General features: G+C 35.3%; 1 protein-coding gene across 3 annotated transcripts in view; it reads right to left on the bottom strand.

Moving 5' to 3' along the window:
* The window catches only part of Marcal1 (SWI/SNF-related matrix-associated actin-dependent regulator of chromatin subfamily A-like protein 1), a 60,713-nt gene that overhangs the window by 25,681 nt on the left and 11,737 nt on the right, over nt 1-23,295 (bottom strand). For 2 of the 3 annotated variants that reach the window (XM_081736719.1, XM_081736717.1), the window contains exons 2-8: nt 21,557-22,127; nt 19,279-19,394; nt 13,641-13,747; nt 9,407-9,541; nt 7,032-7,209; nt 6,376-6,542; nt 5,847-6,011 (exon numbers count right to left, since the gene is read on the bottom strand). In XM_081736719.1, the coding sequence (XP_081592845.1) occupies nt 5,847-6,011; nt 6,376-6,542; nt 7,032-7,209; nt 9,407-9,541; nt 13,641-13,747; nt 19,279-19,394; nt 21,557-22,070 (1,382 nt within the window). In that variant the 5' untranslated portion in view covers nt 22,071-22,127. The remainder of the gene's footprint in view (nt 1-5,846; nt 6,012-6,375; nt 6,543-7,031; nt 7,210-9,406; nt 9,542-13,640; nt 13,748-19,278; nt 19,395-21,556; nt 22,128-23,295) is intronic. The other variant, XM_081736718.1, reaches the window with a different exon arrangement.

Genomic DNA, 23,295 nt, shown 5'->3' with positions numbered 1-23,295 from the left:
TGTGATTGTTAAGACTGTCCGGACGTAAGAATGAACTTCTGGTTTTTAAATTCTACAAATATATACAGAATCCATCAAAAAATAAACTTGAAGTTAGTGAATTAAACATGGTTATCATTTAAAGAGTGTTAATAGTAATTTAAAGTAGTATTTCTCGTTTGAGAACGTTGCTTACGTCACATGTTCACATCCTTCGACCCAAGTTCCAAAAAAAGTATTATAGACAATTTAGATTACTATATATTATTATGAAAGTCGTTATTATAATCGAGTTATACCATGACATATAATATTGTAAAGGTATTTATTAAAGTTTTCTTCTGATCCAAATTTGATTTGGTTCTTTCGTGTGAATATGGAAAACTTAAAAACCATCCTTCCGATTTGTGATTTATCGTCATTTTATATCGCGTAATTTAAGTATTGTACGTTCACACTTCCATAAAGTCTTCCTCTAAGTCAAATGTTATAATGTGTACCGCTTGTAAAGCAATTTTATCATTAACTCAAGAAGTATTCATTTTGGTCTTCTGTATCCCGTTACGAGTAAGTTCAGCGTTGATAAGTGAAACTTCGATGTTTAGTATGTTTGTTTGAGCTTAACTATAACATTATATTAAAACGTAAGGTGAGTAAATATCTTCGAGTTTATGAACTTAGATGCCTACCAGTGGGTTTTAGGGAGCAGGCTGAGCACATTAATTTTTTAAGGGGTAACATCACATGTTTAATTAAATATGGAACAATCGAACAGATGCTTTTAGGAATGACAAAGATATTCCAAAATTGGATAAAATTAAATTTACAAAGTAAGTTATCTTGGGAGTCACAACTAATTCCAATTTTCTTCTAATACTTTTTTTTTTTTAAAAAAAAATATTTATTTATTTATTTTTTAATGGTAAATTTGGAGGATTACGCCCAAGCACTTAGGGGACATAGGAACTGGTCCTTAGATGTATTTCAATTTTTATTTTTATTTTTATTTTTATTTTTATTTTTATTATTATTATTATTATTATTATTATTGACCTGCTATTCAACCATCTCAAAATACAGTATTAAACTGATGCAATTGTGAACAAGGTACAAAACTTAACGGAGTATTCCGTGTAAAAATAGTAATCAGTTTCGACACTATGGCAGTGTCTTCATTACATGCATTCTTGTGTCATGCGGAGATTTCGTTACACTATATTGTTCACTATTTTTTAAATAACTATCTACTCACAAATGACCTGATCACACCAAGAAGACGACCAAACTGTTCTCAATTTCCAAATTTCTCAATGAGGTACTTTTCCAGAATCTTAACTCTTTCTAAGTTATAAGAAATATAATCTTCTGCACACTACAAAAGATTATTCGGTTTACATCTGATTGAATTAGAAACTTTGCTGCCATCTTATGATTGACGCTAGAACGATGCATCTTACAGTAGGATCAAACGCTCGAATTTATGGTAGAAACTATGAGATTTTTTTTCCCTTTTGAATATGGTAATTAAAACACGTATATGCATTCTTTTAATCAGATTATTAACCTTTTGAACATAATCTCAGAAAATCTGAACGTTACTCTTCTCTAATTTTACAAAGCTTGAACTCTTTTCAAACTCAAGTTTCTGATTCGGCACTCACTGCTGCTGTGTTGAACTGAATATACATCTGGTGACAATAACATCTCGGTTAATTCTCTTTCAAACGTTGAAACTTGTTTCTTCGGAGATTTCCGCAAGCTTGAAATCATTGGGTTTGATTAAATAAGTAATGCTTCTTCGGTTAGTTGCCCTACTGGGATCAGCGCGTGTTCAATTACACCCGAACCATGGCCAAGTACCTTGAGTACAGTAGGAGAAATAGGCTATCAAGGATACGTCTCCACAAAAAGATTTGCTGTGTTCAGATCGTAAGTCTGAACTTTTCTACGTCTATTTCATGACTACTATAAATAGCTTGTAGCACAATTTTATATTTTCCGATTATATTGACATCAATGCTACAAATGTTTGTAGACATTCCTTGATTTGGAAGAAAAGTCTGGAAGTGTTGCCATTATTAGTTCTTCCAAATCCTGCCTTTGATTTGTCGACATTAGTAAGCTTATTTCCTTCTAAAATTTGTCCTAAATACCTTTCTTCATTTTCTTCACCACGAACTTGCTACATTTTAAGATGTAGTTTATAGTTGCGATGAGAAGATATTTGAAGAATCTGATGCGTGCGTGAAGCACCAACAAACCCAAATTCCAGTGTTGAGTGACCCAGTATTTCTTTAACTAAAACCTTTTCAATATAACTTTTTGTGTGTCTCAAATGCACGTACATCATGTGCTTTCAAGTCACATTGCAAAACAAGGAACGAACTGAAGAAAATTCTACGAAAAGAATCTGGCGAGGTCCAAATGGCAGAGAATTGTCACAACGGATGAAGCATACATCCATCGTACTGCTATGATCACATTCAAGCGTTGACACTGTGATAGTGATGCAAAAGGCCGCTGCAATTTTGTTCTCCACTACCAGGAAAATTTCCTATGTAGTTTGTTACGGAATATGAGGGGAAGTTGGTAAAAACGTAAAAGCGAACACCAGGTCTTTCCAGGATTCCATTATATCTTTCGGATCGACAACCCACAATTATACGGTGCGGAAATCAACCAGCTGACAATATCCATATGGAGAAGCCTTCAAGTCATAGCATGAGAAAAGGCCTTTTTTTAAAAAAATTAGGAATTTGCTTGAAGATATTTCTGTGAAGAGCACTAATGCCAGTTCAATGGACTTCTATGGCTTTTGTTCTGTTGGAAAGACGTCTTCAATACCGGTATCCATCGCTTGCAATAAAGAGTGGGAATTCTTCTCCATGCTTCACCGAAGTTTCCTCTAATTGAACACAGTGCTGCAAGTCCAACAGAACAACATCGGTGGTGGCGGCGAAGTTTCTCCGAAGGTGGGTACCATTGAAAATCGGTCTGATATAGTGCCTTGTGTATAATAATTTAAATAACAGCCAAAAGTTAATCCTAAGCTAACTTCTGTTCAACAAAGAAATGTGAGAATAGCCCATAACTGCACTATATTTATCTTTATGTTCAAAGATTAGAATTTAATATCATTTGCTAAGGTGTTTTAAACATGAATATATATATATTACTTTATGAATTTCTTTAATGACGAAATTACAGATATAGACATAAACACATTTTACACTGGAAATAACGAAACATGTGATGAAAACAAGTGGTCAGGGCCATATTTAAAGGTACGAAACCAGCATTAGTCTAGCGTGACTGAGAAAAATCCCTAGCAAAATCTGTCAGGATAACCAGTCAAGGAATTCGAACCCTGGACTTGCCGACTGCAGAGCAAGAACGGTAACCGTCCATAAAAAATGCAGAAAAAATTAAGAAGTAGTAGTACACCTACTAGTACAGTGAAACCTGTCTATGTTGGCCACCATCGGTTCCATTGAAAAGTGACCAACTTAGAAAGGTGGCAAACTTACAGAAAATAGGTGTGATTAGTGTATATTTTCAATAGGATTTCTAGTATTACTTGATCGTAAAATTTTAATAAACAATGGAACGACAGCTCCTTTAAATATATATATACAGAGTAATCAGTGGCGTTTTTACTATTTTGTTTCGGGTGTGTTTTCTACCTTTATTCCTGGAAATGTGAAATTCTGTAAGATATTTGATTTACTTTAAAATAGTAGCCTAAATAATATTTCGGGATCTTAAGCAACGAAACTTCCTTAAATGCGCCACTGAGAGTAATTATAACTATATACTAGAAAAATACGTATATTATGGTGGTTTATTCTAGACATATTCCTTTTATTCTTTTTGGCACATATGCACATTCTAATTTTGTAGTTCTTGCATAGTATCCTCTACTGCTTGTTAATGAGCTACAAATATTTCCCTCGGAGCAAAAGATGTTTTTAGAAGATCTTAAAGGAATTCATATCTTAAAACCTCCGCTACCTTTCGGGAAGCCGTCAGGTGCTAATAGTTGACAGTTAAGATGATTAGCTTTCACCTGTAACTACTAAAGCTCCCCAGTGATGAAACGAGCCTTTATAGGGGTTTTACCAAAAGAGAAAGAGTAAACAAATACGTACAGTCATTTCCTCAATTCCTGTACGTGATTTTTCTTATTCTCATCTTCCTTCAGCACCCCTTTATCAAAGTAGTGTTCTGGGCATTGACCTTCAAGAACAAATCGTGGAAATCCATGATTTTTGTCCTCAGACATAAATACAAAACATCTGCTTCGGGAATACGAAACAGTTAAGGAAAATAACAAAATGGTATTTTGCGTAGCCAAGATACGCAGGTGAATTTATCATTATCATCATATGGTAAACATTGCTTCAATGCGGCCAACTTCCAAGATAGACAGGTGGCCAACTTACAGACTAATAAGCAACTTATGTCTTATGGGAAAATGGAGGTTCATGACGAACCAGGCCAAGATAAGCAGGTGGCCAAGTTTACAGGTTTTACTGTAGTAGCTTATTGAAACATTCAGAATTCAGGACAGACACGAATCCTGAAACATATCTTACATCACTCATGACTAATACAAGCACTGAACAGACTTCTAATTCATCGGATCGAGCAGAAATATTGAGCACACTCATCCCTCGTTTTAATGAACTAAAAGGGAAAATAGGGGTCCAATGTTGTGTTATCCGTAATTTCCGACACTGAATCTACAGTGGTGACTAATATCTGCAATTACATTACGAAATAAAGAGGAAAAATACTGTACTGGATTTTTAATGAAGTACACTATCGAATCTGACACTGTAAAATACCTGATACGCTATAAATATACATTACAATACAGTAAATTCAAGATTTTTAATTTAAAATCACGACTTTCAAATTGAATCGGCTGCTCCAGTTTTTCTCAGTTGCTTCCGAGCCCGTAAAATCGAAGAATTCGAGTATTTTTAAAATTAAGAAATGAAAAATCACTTCGTGAAGTTCGTATGGTATTAATAAAGAAATTTATCCTGAATAGATAATTACTAAGTTTCACAATTTTTACGTAGGTTTAAATAAATCTTTTCAAATCCTCTCCATTGCCTCCAAACACACATCGCGGGTGTTGCTGCTGCATAACCAGTAGGATGTTTTTGATCTTTCGCGTTATGCACTGTTTGAGATTACAGTATACGATATGTTTGATTTTATAGGGTTTCACATAGTACATTTTAAAATGTTATATTTCCTCACAACACAAGAACCTCCTTCGCGAAAGTTGAAACGCCCACGAAACTCTTCCAGAATGATATTAGAATAAATAGGACCATTTACATACTACAGATCATAGTAAGCTAAATTACCAAGATGGGGGGTACTGCGTGGTATAGTATGGTATATATTATCATCACTCTATAGTACTACATATTCCCTTTCAATACAGTTATGTTTCTGCTATGACTGATAACAGTTTTGCAATGTCACGAGTAGGTTTTGCTCGAAACTGAAACCATATATTAAAATGACATTATTTTCACTAAAAACTTTTAAATTGAGTTACATCTACAAATTACACATATTATCAAGAAAATAACTATATATTTCCATACATCAGGATACCTACAAGCAGTGGCGTACGCAAGGGAGACTTTCGGGGTTTTAATCTCTCTCCTTGAGCAAGACGATGTGTAAAAATAAACATTTACCATATTGATATATATATATATATATATAAACCTGGAATTATATGAACTTGGGGCTTGAACCCCCCTCCCCTTGAAGAACTTCTGCGCACCTCACTGCTTACAAGGAAAGATCAGAAGCTTAAGGGAATATAAAATAAATCCTACCTTCTTTTAGGTGGAAGTTGCGCTATAACATCAGATTTTAGTCTTCTAATCATAAACCGTTCCTCTAACAGCAACTGAAGTTCTCCCATATTAGACGAACCTGTGAAGTCCCAACCGAAATGATTTCTCTTGCCGTTACAATATCGAATACCAAATTCTTGAAAACTGCAATTAAAGGAAATTCTTTTAGAACGTTCACTAATGAGTTACAATGACAGAGTAAGAAAGGAAAGTACTACTTGATAATGAATAACTTAAAGAAAACCGTCGATTTACTTTTACGTTGTAATTATGTATTGTATATCTCCTACAAGCAGCAATAAAGAAGACTGAAATTGACGAACAGATGCAAAAATTCTATTAAAAATACGTTTCTTTTGTAATGCAAGTAATCTTTAGAGATGACTATAATATTCTAACTCACAAGGTTTCATCTGACAAACCGGTTTCATTACAATTTTCTACGAATTACAGGAAATATGATTTAATTCAAGATAGGATATAAGTCACAAGTAGCGAATTACTGTACCTGAGAAAATATTGTGTGCTTAGAGCTGAAATTTGAGTATATAATTCTATAGGCCTGGAGAGGGCAGGAGTTCCAGTTAGCAGGATTGCTCGTTTTGCTTGCTTCAGAACTGGAAGGGCTGCTTTCGTTCTTGCTGCACTGTAACTTTTCAGAAAATGTGACTCGTCCTGCGGAAACCATAGTAAAGATAAATGTTTTATATATATATAAAAAGAGGTATTTTATGTATGTACTGGCATGTTCAGAAAAACCTGGTCACCCACATCCTTGGAACAGTACGTAGAATATTTTAATATTTTGGCTTGAATGAAGACCTTGTAAGTCAAAAATTCTGATTTGCTTAATTTAGCTTCGCTTAAGTATTTACAACAGTACAGAGCTCTCCAATGAATGGCCAGGTTTTGTTTTGAATATGACTGTACATTTGCAGATAAAAATTCTAATTTCTTTCTTTTGATCTGATAATAATTTCCATTTAATAATAATAATAATACACTGAACATTAATCTTAAGGAATTCAACTGCGACATAATACTACAGAAATGGTGCTATATTAACGATAACTGTGAGATCCTAAGACGGTTTCTTTGGCTTTATTTACTAATAATAATCAAAACACAACAGAGACTTGAGTAACGTTATTGCACTAAACTCACTGCGATAACAACTCCGAAGCTTCTCTTTTTGAAATCAGCTGCTCTACGGCTCAAAAGATCATATGAAACTATAACAACTTTAGCTTCATCCATGGGATCCTTCGAAGATGTTAGTACAGTAACATCCTGCAGTGATACACTGGGGAGCCAATTTCTGATAGCTTCTAACCAAGAAAACCTACAGAAACAAACACAAAATATTAGGAACTAATGTTTTTTTATACACAAGTAACTTTATATTTTTGAAATCTTTAATTAACTAACAAAATAAAGTTCGATCCAATATAGAGACTTAAAATATTCGAGAGCTGAACGTTTCCTATCTTTTCTCATCCGAAATGTTTGAGGGTAAATATTTGAAAATTTCAATCTTTATTTTGTTAGTGAAATGAAATTCTTAATGTTTCACGGTTACGCCCTAGTGGTAATGATGAAAGAGTAGGTGGAATATAGAAAGTGAAACAGGATTTTTCTCAAATCAAATAATCAAATTCACCGCTCTTTCACGATTTTCTTGGTTCAAAAATTTTTAATTTCACGGTCGGAAAGTTTATAAAACTAAGCTTTAATGACCACGCAACAATAAAAGCAGCCTGGTGTAGAACTTAAAGCGCAGCATGGAGATTGATCCATTATAGTAGAATAATTATACTTGCCCTCATTCAACCTTACGATCTCAACTGTGCTTACGAGAAACGGAAAAAGTTTTTAAAAAATCCTTTTCAAGTTATATAATTAGCATTAATTTACATCCTGTCAATGATTTTGTTTTCTAGAAATTTAAAAATTTTTCTAGATTTATAAGGTTTCATAACGAGGAATGGAAAGTGAAAGTTCACATTTTTACATTGCTCGGGATAGAACTGGGGAATTTTCGCATCAGAGGGAACGCTTTACCATTGATCCGTCGTGTCTCCTCATTTCACTATTGTTTTGTTTGTGTGGATATCTCTTAAATTTTATGCTAGTATTTACAATAACTGAAAGTTAATACTGCATTAAGAGAAAACGGAATGATGTATGTACGAGGAATGATCGGAAAAAGGGAAAAAAACATAACTTTTGTGTTATTCACTGTAGTTTAACGAAAAAATTATTTGTAGATTAATAACATGTTTGTCTTGTTGGAGGTTTGAGGACTTCTGATTTTGACTATGAACACCCGAGAAACGGACATTTAAAACGGTGACTCATTTGGAAGATTGATCAAGAGTAGAAGTGAAATCAGAGGTGCGGTTCCTGTGCGCCAAAAACACTACACCGGCTGACATTCATAGATAGATTGCGGGTATGTATGGGGAGGATTTAATTGTGAGGCAATATGTAGCGAAATGTTGTCGTGTCTTCAACGAAGGACGGACCATTATTTTTTATGGCAACCCTAAACAGAGCGGTAGATCCAGTATCTCAACCACTGACGTGAACCGTTCTCGTGTAAATGAGTGTATTCGTGTGGACAGAAGAAGAACGTTACGCTCAATATCAACTGAGCTAGGACTATCATGGAAAAGCGTGAGCGAAATGGGTGCCCGAGCATTATCCGAGAACCATAAGACAATCAGAATGGCAACGTCGCTAAATATATTACACCGGTACACAGCGGAGGGGAACAACTTTCTTCACCGGTTAGTGACTGGTGATGAAATATTTCACTTGTTCACTCTCCATCAAGAATGCAGGCATCCATGGAATGGAAATGTGCGTCTTCTCTAAGGAAGAAGAAATTCAAAATGGTTGCTTCGTTCAGGAAACTGAACGTAAAAGGACTATTGTTATTACTTCGAGGACTATTGTTGAGTGTTCTCTATCATCAGATGTATTGAGTAACTTTTTTTTTTTTTCGATCATTCCTCGTAGTAAATAAATAAATCCGAAGCGAGCATAGGAAAACAAATTACTCATTACAAGCTAGTTATAAACATCGCAAACACAAATAAAATAAATCCATGTAGTAAGCGCTTTTCCTGAAGCTTTATCAGAAAGGGAATAGTACAAATAGAAGGGAATATATACTTTTAAAAACAGCCAGTGGATAAGTAACGTCACATCTATCACTATGATGGATTCCAGAGTTATGTCATGGGTTCTCACGTTGAAAGCGGAGAGAACTTAGTGGAAAAAGTAAAATTAAATAATAAAACAGATATAATATCAAGAATTATATTAACTAAGGATATGCATATAAAACTACAATACAAACATAGTAAAGGAAAAAAAACAAATTATATTATGAATTGATGTCGAACAAAACAAAATGGGATAAAGAATGAGGACGCCATAGACGATTCAGATGGACAATTTATAAATATCAACTATGTATTTTGTGTATTTCTCTAATAATGCATATATTAGTTATGTAATTTAAAATATCATACCTTACTGATGATGGAGTTATAATTAAAAGCGGCCAATCAGGTTTATAGTAGTGAGCTATACCCAAAGCTTGTATGGTTTTACCGAGACCCATGTCATCTGCTACAAGCACTCTGCCTTGTTTGGAAATGCCGAATCTGGAACAACAATTTATTTTAGGGGTATATTTGGTAATAATACATATAAGATACGTATTTATAGCAACAATGATTCATACCTACATGTCCTCACAATGATGTTGGGACTTCCACTCCAATCGTTTAAAATCCTACAAACCAATTCTCCTTTAAATATCAACCCAGATAATACATGCAGGATTTTAGCAACTGAAATATGAATTTCAAGAACGCAGACTGACAGTATTTGAAAAACTCCTGAAATGAATATTTGAACCAAAGAGAGACGGGAATGAGGAATTGTGGAAACTTTTGTTACGAAAAACTGTATAATTTATACCGCTTACTACCATAGTTAGGGTCATTAAGTCTAAGAAGTTCGGGTGGGCAGATCATCTAGCCAGAGCGGAAGGAAACGGAATCACTTTCAAAATTTTAACTGGAATCCCAACTAGATTATCCTGATGTTCTTCAAACTATGCCATGACTACGCGTATTAACAAACTGTCATCTTGAAAGATTGCGTCGTTATTAGGAAATATAATCTGTATCAAGGTGCGTCTGATCAGGTAAATGTCAATATGAACACTAGGAGTATTCGGTCATTTGAGAATAATAGCAAGATCAACGGAATACCTTGAAATTGTGATTCACATCAAAGCCATGTAAGAGTATAAGGTTCTTTTGGGTGTCTACCTACATAAACCTGTAGTTGAAAACAAAGAGAAACGTGACCCACTGGACCAGAGTCGTAATTTGGAATTTTTCCTGGTGAGCAAGTATTAATATTTGACCCCTCCTCGAAAATATGAAGTTGGGGCCTCTAGAAAGTATGAAAATACAGATATATGCAAGTTGGAACAGGGGGCGAGCCAATCTTCGAAGACTTATTAGTGTCAAGGGCCGTTCGAGACAATGTATAACATTTTCTCAAGAACTGAATAGTCATAAATGAATAGAGGAACTAGTTTTATCGTATACTGACATCACAAAAACACAAAAAACTGTTACAACAGTAACCAAAATATTTATTTAAAGACAGCAGATAAAAACCAGTTTAGTAGGAAACTTTACCGTTCATGTTCCTAACTACTCTGAATAAGTTTCACATGGCTCGATTGAGGGTTGGAAAAATTTTCAATTCAGTTTAAGTGTCTTCATTCCGGTGAAATTAAAATACCGCTAATTTTATAGTAATTATGTGATATCTTCAAATAGATAAAAGATAATCGAAATGTGGAACAAGAGCGCCCTAGACAATATTATTTTACATAAGAAACCGTTATCACGACTCACTTATCTGCTTTCGATTTCGAGCCATTTTGAATATCGGCATTTATTTTCGCGTTTCTAAACAGCTGAAAACAGAAAGTCACTAGGTGACTTGTGATAACGGTACCTCACGCAAAATAATATTGTCTAGGGCGCTCTTGTTCCATATTTCAATTATCTTTTATCTATTTGAAGATATCACATAATGATTATAAAATTAGCGGTATTTTAATTTCGCCGATTTACCATGTATAATCCATATATTAATCTAGCATATTCTTTTCTGCAGCATACAAACGGAAATAATAATAATAATAAAAACTTCCTCTATTTATAGATAACGAATGTTAGTTGGAAACAGTGTCCGTTGCCAGCAACGTTTAGGATACAGAGGGGAACGGGGACCTGGTTTTACTTTTGTATTCTTTTATTCCGCCTATGCCATCTATATGGGTCAATAGGTAGTTTTGCTAGGAAAACAGTTGAGTTGATTTTAGTTTAGCGTCCCTTTCAGCAGCGAGGCTATATGAGACGTGGACCTACTGATTAACGTGGAATCCGAACCACATGAGCTCCCGCCGGGAATCGAACCCGGGTCTCCCACGCCAAAGGCGCGTACGCTAACCGCTTAGCCACGGAGGAGCTCTTGCTAGGAAAACAGTTGGATATCTTTCCGAACCTCTCATATATATATATATATATATATATATATATATATATATATACACAGTATATATATAGAAGGTATTCTCTTGAGACGGGGAACCATTTTAATGCTTCGAATAGCGGGAAAGGCAGTTCTGTCCTTTCTCTGGTTCCATTTTCAGGGGATGGGAGTTCCTTGGTTAAAACAGTCGTGCGGGTATTTTCAAAATTAGCTGAAAAGTTCATGTATAGTATAGCGAGTCTGCAAGTGAGTCCACGGGGTAGGTTAGATCTTTATTTGTTTTACTTCTCTAAGGAAATAAATAAATATACATTTTTATTTTTATTTTGGATAATGTCTAGCTCGCGATTTCTCTTTAAGCACTTTAACTAGGACATTTAGTGTTTGTAGTTTACATTGGAGTTTGTCTGGGCTCCTTGTTTGGGTCCAGTGGATAGGCTTATTGCTTTTGAATTGGAGGGCTCCGGGTTCGAGTCCGGCCGATGTCTGACTATATAAGGCCAGGCTGATAGTTTGTTTTTTTTTAAAAAAAAACACACACATTTAGTTCCGCTCTAGAATGCTAGGGGACTGGAACGGGTGAATTTAACCAATAACTATAGATCTGAGTGCTGATCTAGAAAGGCTTCTTATTGAGGTCTATTCCTCTATCCTCACTGAACCTATTCCTAGTAAATTTTGTTAGATAGTATCCTTCTTGAGGAAGGTCTGGTTCTGGGCTTTTCCTCGCTTAGGTTTAGGCCAGGTGCTGGATAAGTAGTGAAGGCACCTTTAGTTCTGTAAATTGGTTCACTTCATCAGCTTGTAAGAGAACGCTTTCTGAGTGGACCCTAATAAGTTAGAGTATTAGTTTACGTAATTTTTTTCTTAATGACAGAAGTAGGGATTTTTTTGATCTATTATACTAGGAACTAATCCCCAATTCTTTAGGGATTAGGATAGAGAAATACTTAAGCCCCTCTCAGTCTCCGGGAGGGCAAGTAGAGGCCTATAAAATATTTTATCTAGAGATCACAGACTATTCTCAGCTATCATTCGCTCTTTATTGAAATAAAGATATCAAAAAGAGGAACTTGGTGAGTTTTTCATTGTAATTTGAGTCTAGTATGCTACTTGAAGTAAGAACTCCCCTAGATTCTTGCAGATAGGGTGAAAAGTTGGTTAATTTAGAATTGGTCGACAAGAAAGGTTGTGCGAGGATATTTAAAGGATTAAGAGATATTTAACCTATTTGTTTTCTCTGCCTCCCTTGAGTAAATTAAAGGAAATAAGGGAGAGAGGGAGATCTTAAACCGTTCTGACCGAAAAACAACCTCGGTAAAGTTAATTATTTGGAATTAGTGGTTCTATCATTCCTCCTAAAGAGGAATATTCTTTTGGAGATGGCTGTTAATTGGTGGGTGAGGTAATAAATTTAGATACTGAGAGTCTGGTGATATCACTCGCACGCAGAGAGGTTCGCCCATAACCGTTACCAGCAGAGGGCTCGTAGAGGGAGCCATTGCAAACAAGAGGCTCGTAGAGAGCGCTTACAGTACACAGCAATTTGAAATAATACTCCTCACCCCCTAGAATTAAAAATTATTGAAATTGTTAGTGCTTTCACAGCTGTTATGGATTAAAGTAAAAATCATTGGACTAAGAAGAAAATAGGAACATGATTTCACGGAACAATTCGGTTGGTATCTTCTGATTTAGTTGATCCACAAGATGCCTTGAAAAGTTGATGTCGAAATAGAAGTCTAAAATACAACACAATGCATAAACAAATTTCAATTTCATTACTATTAAATACTGTATATATATGTCCGATAATTACTCTAAAATGATCAATTGTATTTTAGAAACCCTACTGAAATGTACAAACCTCATGTGGAAATGAAATAAAAGCATTATTGTCTTAATGGATGGTTCGTAACAAATGAATACCCATTTTTTTTTTTTAAAATCATTGAATACTGCAACTGAATTTACTTACACAACTCACGGTGATCGGGGTACGCATTGGACATATACCAAGTTAATAATAAGGTTCAATTTTCCACAGTTGTGAATAAAATTGTACATAACATGGATACATATTACAAATGCACAATATAGAACTTCAGTTGTATAATTAGATACTATATTTAACATAACACAACGATGTTATAAAATGAAGTTTTGTTCTTCTATACGTACTTCACACCCTCCACTTGAAATGGCATCAGACTATCCACTAATGCTGCATCGATTCTACTTATATCAATATCCATGTGCGATGGCCCTTTCGAGAGTTTCTTGAATGTCTGAAAGACAATAAAATTAATTTAAAGTTGAAGTTCGTTTCTCGCTAGCCATACAGAGCATGTTTGGTCACTATTTTGATCCATTCCAAGCTATTGTTAAACACTACGTGAACTATCAGGTTGTCTAAAAAGTATTGGGCCTTTAGAGGTCAAGTTGTGAAGACATTTATTGCGATTTGAAAATACCATTATGAAACCACCATTTTGTTCAATGACCTTTTACCATTTTTTCTGCAACACCATGATTCCGTCGCTACAGAACTTCTGTGATTCCTGGCCAAAAAACTGTGACACGTGGTTTTCACAGGACTTTTGAAACTAACTTAATATCATTCAGAGACCGAAACAAATGATAGTATGACGATGTAAAGTACGAACTATACGGTGGATGCATTAAAACCTTCCATTTAAGTTCTCTCAATTTCTGATGGGTCATTAAAGACGTATGCGGCCTAGTGTTGTCGACGTAGTTTGCGACATCCTTTCTGTTGACCAGTACTCACCGTTTCTTTATTTTACTTGCTCAGTTCACTCGTACTAATTGTCAATAATACATACTCAAGTTTATTGTTCTGTCCGGCGGCTGCTGCCCGTGATGTACAATGCCCTTCTGATCCCACCAAACGCACAGCATAACCTTCTTTGGCGTCAGTGTGGGCTTTATTACAAACCATGGAGCTTTTTCTCGATTCGACCACGATCTTTTATGCATATTGTTGTCGCAGGTTATCCACTTTCTATCACTCGTGATCAACTGCTTTAGAAATGGCTTGAGTAAAGATTCGCAGATAGAAATCAGATCGAGTAAATGTCTTTGAGTCAGGTTATGTGGCACCAAAAGCCGAGCTTCTTTTTGTATAGGAAACTTTCTTGAAATGACTTAACATGGTTTGATGGCAGATATTTATGTCGCTGGCGATGTCAAGAATGTTTATGTGTCAGTCTTCCTCGACTTTTGCCAGAAAAGCATCTACTTTTACTGTGATTGATCACCTACTGCATCCTAGACATCGAAATTTAACGAAACCGACTGAATCATCCTTCGGTCGTTTTATGACAACTTATCCCACGCATAATCAGTACAGATTTCTTCATGAGCCTGGGCAGCATTTGCGCCTTTATCGAAATAAAATTGTGAAGAGTAGCGCAGTTTTGCGGTAAGTCCACTCATATGCACGGCGTAATATCTTTCGTCTGACTAAGAATTTCATCAATTTTTTACACATCTACAACCTTCAATTGTCAGCTGTCGAATGACGTTATGCCTAATCCACTGCGACTAATATTTCCTGAGATTTAGGTCACTAACGCTATCTCATACGAAAAAAGCTCATTATTTTTAGACTACCTGATATGTTCAATATTTGCCATGCATGTGCCAACAAACAACAAACTCTATTACGCACTGAAAAACACATACATACACACACAATAAATAAATAAGTAAATAAATAAATAAATAAACCTTGGTTCGTTCTACTAATAAAAGATGTAATAACAACAGTTTACGAGTACCAAAGACTCAACGAATACGATAAGAATAGTAAATCACCCTGGGTACTAATTTTATGAAACAGGAATTTCGCTTCATTGACGCTATTTCCTATGGATATAAGAAAAAAACATATACCGCCTTTGATTCTCGGTGGCATCTTAGGTTAAGCTGTAAGTCCCGTCTCATATAGTCTTTGTACTGAATGAGAAACTAAAATCCAAATTAAGCAACCAACCAACACAGTGCACACATATACATCTCATTCTATTTCACAATACAAAACTTCAATCAATGCTCAACCTTTCTTTACGCTTGGCTCAGTGGTAGAGCGTTCACCTCTGATGCATTGGATCCCGGGTTCAAACCCTGCTCTCTCCAAGTGAACTTTGTGGTGGACAAACACCGTGTGTATGGGTTTCCTCCCACTTTCTCCATTCCACCATTTCATTCATTTCTCATCATCACCGTCTCCTTTAGCCTAGCCGACATAATGTGGGACGTAAAACTCAAAAATTTCATTTCATTTAATTTTTTCTTTACGCTTTCTCGAAATTGATTGCAAAGAATGTCTTATAACTTACTCTTTCCTTTTCTGTGCAGTAGATCAAGCCAAAATGTATACCTACCATTTTTTTTTTATTTGTCCACAATCTAGACTGTCAAGGCGAATCAAATGGTGCGTTCTGGTTGTCCCGCAGGAGGCTTGTGGCCTGGGGAGTCACCCAAAAATTTTAAATAGTAAGATATGTAATTTAATACAACACTGAAAAAAACATGGAAAACAAAACAACTTTTGTAGGAAAAGTTTTTCGTGTGGGGAACAGCTCAGGAAACCCTTAAACTATGTTCTATCTGACTATATAACGATTCACACTTCAGTGATGGCCGTTTCTTAAACAGTGTTCCAGACGAAAGCTTGTTCCTTGAAAAGCTATTTGTTTTTCTGTCAGCCTTTCAATAATGTACAGGGTGTGGCACTGAACAGAACGTTTTAAAAAGCGAGGAAATAAAGAAATTTGTTTGGGTGTAAAGTTGGAATAAATACTAGACATGAAAGCATTCATTTATTTGTGAATTTACTTCACCAAACAGGAAACTGTTGGCCTAAAAAAAAAGTTACAGTTTAGAAAATATTTTGGAGATGATCGCTACTCCGCTGTATACACTCAGTGGCTGTATACACACTTGCTAAGGTCATCCATTACTATTTATAGCATATCTCGGATATTTCTTTCAACTTCTTCCTGAATGTGATGTTTCATTTCTAGAACTGACATACAGACACAAGGAAACCCTATCTTTGAAAAAGGGATAATTTTCGTTTTTTGTGCAACACTGTTTCTTTGGTGACTTAAATTCACAAATAAGTAAATGCTTTCATGGCTAGTTTGTATTCTAACTTGTTTCATCCAATAAATTTCACCATTTTCTCTTAATAGCGTTTTTAAAATGGCCTGATTCACTACTGCACCCAAATTACATAGCTTATCATTTAAAATTTTCGGACAGCCCTCCGGGAAGCCATGATAACGGGTCCTGTGGTGCAATCAAAGAACTCTCTATTCGATGCGCCTTTGACATTTCCTTATCTCACTTTCTGATTTCCCGCCATTTATGATTTATAGTCACTAGTTGCTGCACCCGAGCCTTCGGCCCACTGAACACCATAGATCATGCTTATGACTTTTTTTTTTTTCAATTTTATTTTTTTAAATTATTATTTTGCACATCAAAAGAACATGCAGTTTCACAAATATTAAGGTTCAAAATCTAAGGCCATTATTCAATTTTGAAATAATGAAATTGAAACAAAGCAGTTTCATGTTGCATTAAATCGTGACAAAAGTCTTAAATTAACAAATTGGTTGCAAGCTAGTGACATATATTGGTGTCAGGCAGAGATACCCATTATCGTGACTATGTGGTTCGGATTTCACGTTAATAAGTCAGTCCACGTCTCATATAGCCTCGCTGCTGAAAGGGACGTTAAACTCAAAATCAACTCAACTCAACCCATTAGCGTGACTTTTTACTATAAAGAAATAGTGTGAAGTACTGATATGTCTTTGAGTCTTTTATAATAGGACTGAACGTTTTATCTGAATGTGCAAGAACTCACAATTAAATAGTGGACATTTTGTAAACGACACCCTATACGAAAACTTTTTTCAACAAAAGTTGTTTGCTTTTTCACTGTCATTTCAATGATATAAAAGTTTCGTGTGATTCCCAGGGTCCCATTGTAAGAGACCTATGCGGAAAGCAGATCGCTCCATTTGATGCGCTTCCTGACATTTTCTTAACTCACTTCTTGTTCTACACCTTTATCTTCAACTGTTTCTCATTTATAAGTACTAGATGTTGTACCTGACACCCGCTCAAACAAACTGCCAGTCCTGTTTTCCGAATGATCTCCTAACAAACTACACTATCAATTCTACAGAACACAAGCAATCCTGACGTTGGATTTGGGCCCAGCCATTATCATCATTATCCCACAGATAAAGACTCAACCACAGTGATCATGATTTTTGGTGCCAACCCATACAGCAATTTTTGACTGTATTTATTACTGGCCAACTAAAGACGATATCCACAAGCCCGAAAACTAGGAAAATCCTTTGTTTACAGTATTGATAGCTCCCTTAACCGCATCTCCGCTTTCTACGCCTAGTATCTCCAGTCTCACGTCCAGGTTCTTCCATTCTACCTCAAAACACAAACGACATCCTACCCATTAATCGATTGCTCAACAAATTCTGCCATAATATTTGCAACGACATAACTTCATTGTCAATAATTCTCCCACCCATAGCCACAGGCGTCTTGAGTTAGAGAAATATTAGTGCACAGAACCTCGAAAACTGACCTAAAACAACAAAAATCTCCGTTTACCACCCTAAAATATTTCAATTAGCTTCGATTTATAGATGATATCTTTTAAACATATACCAGGCCAACTAGAACTGGAACTAACAGTTTCTATGCAATAAGTATCGTTTTAAAATCACTTTGTTGATTTCCAAAGTCATTTTGATGTAAACCTTAGCTTTAGGACAGATTTTTCGAGATTGATGTACATATAAAACTCGCCAACTATATGTAATACTACCCTAAACTTTATGCCTTGGATATTCGGGTAACCTGTATCTGTTCCGCCAACTGAATTTTCAATGTCTGCCTCAAGAGTTTCTAATCAACACTCTTCAATCTCGGCATATCCTTTCAACCTTACCTCCACTGTAATCAGAGAGAGAGAGAGAGAGAGAGAGAGAGAGAGAGAGAGATAGAAAGTTTGCTTCCCTTACTGAGTGTCTTCACTTAATACTATCCGTTCACGTATCTTGCTTATCCAATATTCAGGACCTTATCTGAAATTGTAAAGACCTTTCCTACCAGTTACAAATTGTTTACTGAAGGGCTACGATCTTAACACCCTCATTATGAGAACTGGCTCGTTAATACATTCCAAACTCGAATGTAAGACTTGTCCTATACTCGCAACCAGTTTGATCTTCCAACATTCCCACTGTTCAGCATTTTATATTCATGAAACTAGTCTTTCTTTCGAATCCAAAGCAACAATCACCAATATTCCATCCAATAACACACAGTCCATCACAAAAATACCCTCACTTACACCTCCCACGTAAATGTTTTCAAGATTTTCCCCCCCCAGACTCTCCCACGTCTCTCGAAAAGATGTAGGAATAAATTACATTAATGTCCTACCGCGAAATGCTTCCTGGTCTTAATTATCTATTGCAACACAACCTCTATTACCTCATATTTGTCTTCACTATCACTTCAGATTAGTGTTTACTGAAACTGTTCTGCATCTCAATAAATCAAGACATTTTTTCATACGCATCCATTTTATTAATCCTGGATTATTATTCAGCGGTACTTTAAAATATTATTTTTTACGACCCACAACTTAAAACATACACATACTATATTGATAATATTAGGATACCTACTAACTACAACAATTTAAGTGGTTTCATCCCCGAAAAAAAAAAAAAAGTTACTATACCTGTAATATCATTTTGGGTATCGCAGCTATGGATGCTTGAGGACATTGGCTTTTAATTTTTGACATCAGGTCATCGTAGGAGCTTAGAGGAAAATTCCAATTTTTCTCTTTCGCATCTGCAAAAGTCGCAATTACGTAAATTATAAATAAAACAAGAAAATCGATACAATTTTCGGTATTATCTTAAGATTGTGAGGCAATTGAGTAGCTATACAAACAAAGAAATAAGAGGACTGAAGTCAAGTGTGTTATACCAATGCTTTCTTTGAACACATACATACAATAAAATACCAGTTTAACGGAATTTTGAGGACCAAAATTAATTTGTTATAGTGAAATTTTCTTATACTGAAGACTCGAGAACCCATCTGCTATGTCCATTGCAGGATCTAGAATATACTTTCTGTTAATTTACAGACACAAAATATGAAATACATCATTAAACAATAAAACGCGTACGTGTAGCGAAACAAAATGCAGTTGCTTGTAATTATTCATCTATTCATTGTGGAACTGTTTTAAACAAAGGTACGAGTTAAACAATTCTTAAGGGAGGGGGAAAGATGTTGTGTTAAACTGAGCATATATATATAATTAAAAAACAAATCGTTAATGATTTTAGTTCATTCTTAATCCTTTCCAAGGGAGACACTATCTTAGCTACGACTCAGTGCCTTATATCTTGCACTGGAAGAGGTGCAAAGATTAATTAATGCTATAACGTTCATTGGGTACTTTGAAATTGCTATCTTGTTCGATCGATCGCATCCATGTATGGAAAGTGGCTGGGACATCTACAAGAATTTTCGTTCTACTTCTGCTACGCACGATGATTATATCTGTTTCAGTGTACATTTTGGTGCGTTGACTTATGCATAGTTTCCAATAGTTCATATCAGCTTTACTGTGTTTCAATTTTCTACTTCTGTAATTGATCCTATGGAGTAAGAATAGTGAAATAGCCTATTAAAGGATCATCTCAGAATTAGAAATGAGTTAATGTGGACATCAGCTCGAGGTTATTTGTCCCCGTCACGAAATGGCCAATGACATTTTCAATAACCAATATTATCTTACGTAATAACCAATATTACGTGAGTATCTGAAAATACTCACCTTGAAGCATCCTTAAATGAAGAAAGAAAAAGAAGAAAAGGGGTACATTTAGATAATCGGGTCCCATCATTTTCGATGCAGTTTGAAGAAACTGATGTTTAACTGAATATACATTGAAATTTCACATGATAATCAATTTAGCAGGTTTATTTCAAAATGTGTCGTGAATGGTGGGAGTTGAGCATGGAAACCGTATGCAATTTTTCTTCACTTAAGACTACTTGAAATTGAGTCTTTTTGTTAATTAATTTACGCCCAATATTATCATTAGGCAATAAAACCAATATTATGATTTTATGTACTTTTAAGGTATTTGATCATGAAATATTTTCCCTTAAGTATCCATCAAATTTAAACTGTTAATTCACAAACAGGGTGACTATAAATGATTCACTGAGTTTAAAAGGGCTGTGTTACGAATGTTCACTGTGGCTTCTTTTTGTCACACACGACACGCATCTATATGGTAGTCTAGTTCGTCCCAGACGCGCTCTAGCATATCCCTACTAATAGTCATAAATGTAGCTGTAAAAACCTTCCACACAGTTGGTTGCGGAATATCAAGTTCTCGACAGGCGCACTGTGTTGACTTCTGTAACTTACTCTACTGTTTCATGAGAAACGTTTAGAGTCCTGTGCTTTTTATCTTCACACAGGCTGCCAGTGTTCTTAAACTATCGATACCATCTCAGAAAGCTTTGGTGTCCTGGCGATAAAGCAGCACACTGATTACAAAATGCATGCTGCACGGTGACAACGGAAAAATACTTCTCATTTTCCAAAGCAGAATGCTTCCTGCTGCACTGACATTTTGGAAACTATATTTGTGCGAAACTATTTGCAGCCACGAGCCAAGGTTACGAATATGAGAAATTAAACTTTCAAATGTGTTCTTTCGTTTCATCATCAACACAAACGTGTTGTATTAATAGCTTTCGACATACTTCATTTTAAAACCAGATCAATCATTTAAAATCAGGGTGTGTTATGTTTCATCTCTCATAAACATTGACAACAACAATTTCATATTTGTCTTACGAATATAAATCACACAGGAAACTAAGGCCTTATGATAATGAATTATTATTTGTTTAAGCTAAGCTAAGTAGTTTTGCGTTACTCAATAAAAAAATGTTCAATAGTAATTAAGAACAAAACTTACCATACATTCTCCCTGGCATAGTTTTAAAAATTTCAATCAACTTGCTGTGATAGCCGACCACTACTTCGAACCTCTCTTTTGAAATTAGTCTACACGTGCCCGTCACAATAGGACCACTACTAGCAGTATCAATACTAAAACTATTACTATTAGTACTACTTCCAGTAGATTTGAAGTCATTTTTTGTAGGCGAATTCCAGTAGTTTTTACTTTTCCCTGCATACTGATTGGGTTTATTCAAGTTGTCTGTACCGCCATAATTTCTACTATTAAACTGAACTGGGTTTAAAGAAGGTGTTGATTTCTCGAAGAAACCATTCGGTTTACTAGCATTATTAGAAGCAATATATGAAGATGAAGCACTTAAGGAGCCATTCGGGGGAGCAGTTTGCGCTGTAGAGCCACCTGATAAATTACTACTCGCTGCAGCAGCTCTCTGCGCCTTTCTCTGGAGTGCTTTCAAACGATTCTCTTCAATTCTCCGCTTCTGTTCTTCAGTTAAAACTGACGCCATCTTATTCAATCAAGCACGTCTAACCATAGTGTCATCTGGTAACTTGAAAACGTCTACCTGAAAATGAGGAGAAAATAACGAAAATTTAGCTCTTTTTATAAAAAAAAATCACAGATAGAATTAGGTATTTTGAACACTTGGATAGTAACGTTAAAAACATTTAAAATAAGAATGAATCGAAATTACAGTAATTGTGTGTAAAGATATAAAAAGAAGATACTTATTACAATTGGTAAATTATCTAAGTACAAAGTTGGTCACGGTGTCAGCTTTTAGAAAACACTGAACTAACTGATTGATAAAATTTCAAGTCATATTTCAGCGATATTTACGTTTAAAAGTGGGATTCGAATCACTACTCGAGTTAATTTTCGAGGCAAGCACCCTCACTGAGAATCGAACCCAGGGCTATGTGCACAGAAAAAGCGAGTTAGCCACTTAATTACAAAAGGGGCACTAAAAATATTGGACTTAGTAATCAAGTGCAACAATTACTAGCGCAAGAAGAATATTTAGATTTGGAAAGCATGAATACCTCCACTATGCGTTTTATAAATTTCGATCTTAAAATTTTTCCCGAAGGGCTTCTGTGACGAAGAACCGGGAATTCGTACAATTCAGATGTCAATAGTACAAACGAAACGAGATACTAAATAATCTCTCTCAATGAAACGGGATAATAAATATATCCGGATGAAAATTCTTTATAAGTTTCCAATAAAGAATGTGTTACAGAAAGTTGGTTTCTTAGAATTTAATTTAGTATATGAATGTAAACAATGATAAACTTTAAAAAAAAAGAAAGAAAAAATAGAATTAATTTTTTTTAACATCATAAGTTATGCCCTTTAGATTAAAGAAGATGGATGCTAAATGAAATTAAGTTTTTTATGTTTTCCCACCGTGAACAAACCAGGACCACGTCTGCCGTGTCGTGACAAAACGCTGTAACTTTGGCGGAGAAGTTTTGCGAAAATGAGCCGTAAAGTTTTCATTCGAAAATGTGATCTGTATCGTGTAGAACCAGTGTATCTTGACTTCGGAAACACGTGGTTACATGTAATGTTACGTAAATGCATGTTGTGTGATTAAATTTGATGAAAACTGATTGGTTGACCATTATTGCCTAGTTACACTGGTTCTACACGATACAGATCACATTTTCGAATGAAAACTTTACGACTCATTTTCGCAAAACTTCTCCGCCAAAGTTACAGCGTTTTGT

This window comes from Thermobia domestica, chromosome 13 (assembly GCF_964235325.1).
Source record: "Thermobia domestica chromosome 13, izTheDome1.hap1.1, whole genome shotgun sequence".
Classification (NCBI taxonomy): domain Eukaryota; kingdom Metazoa; phylum Arthropoda; class Insecta; order Zygentoma; family Lepismatidae; genus Thermobia; species Thermobia domestica.
The sequence above is the reverse complement of the archived record's forward strand: the minus strand, read 5'-3'. Positions and strand labels throughout refer to the sequence as shown.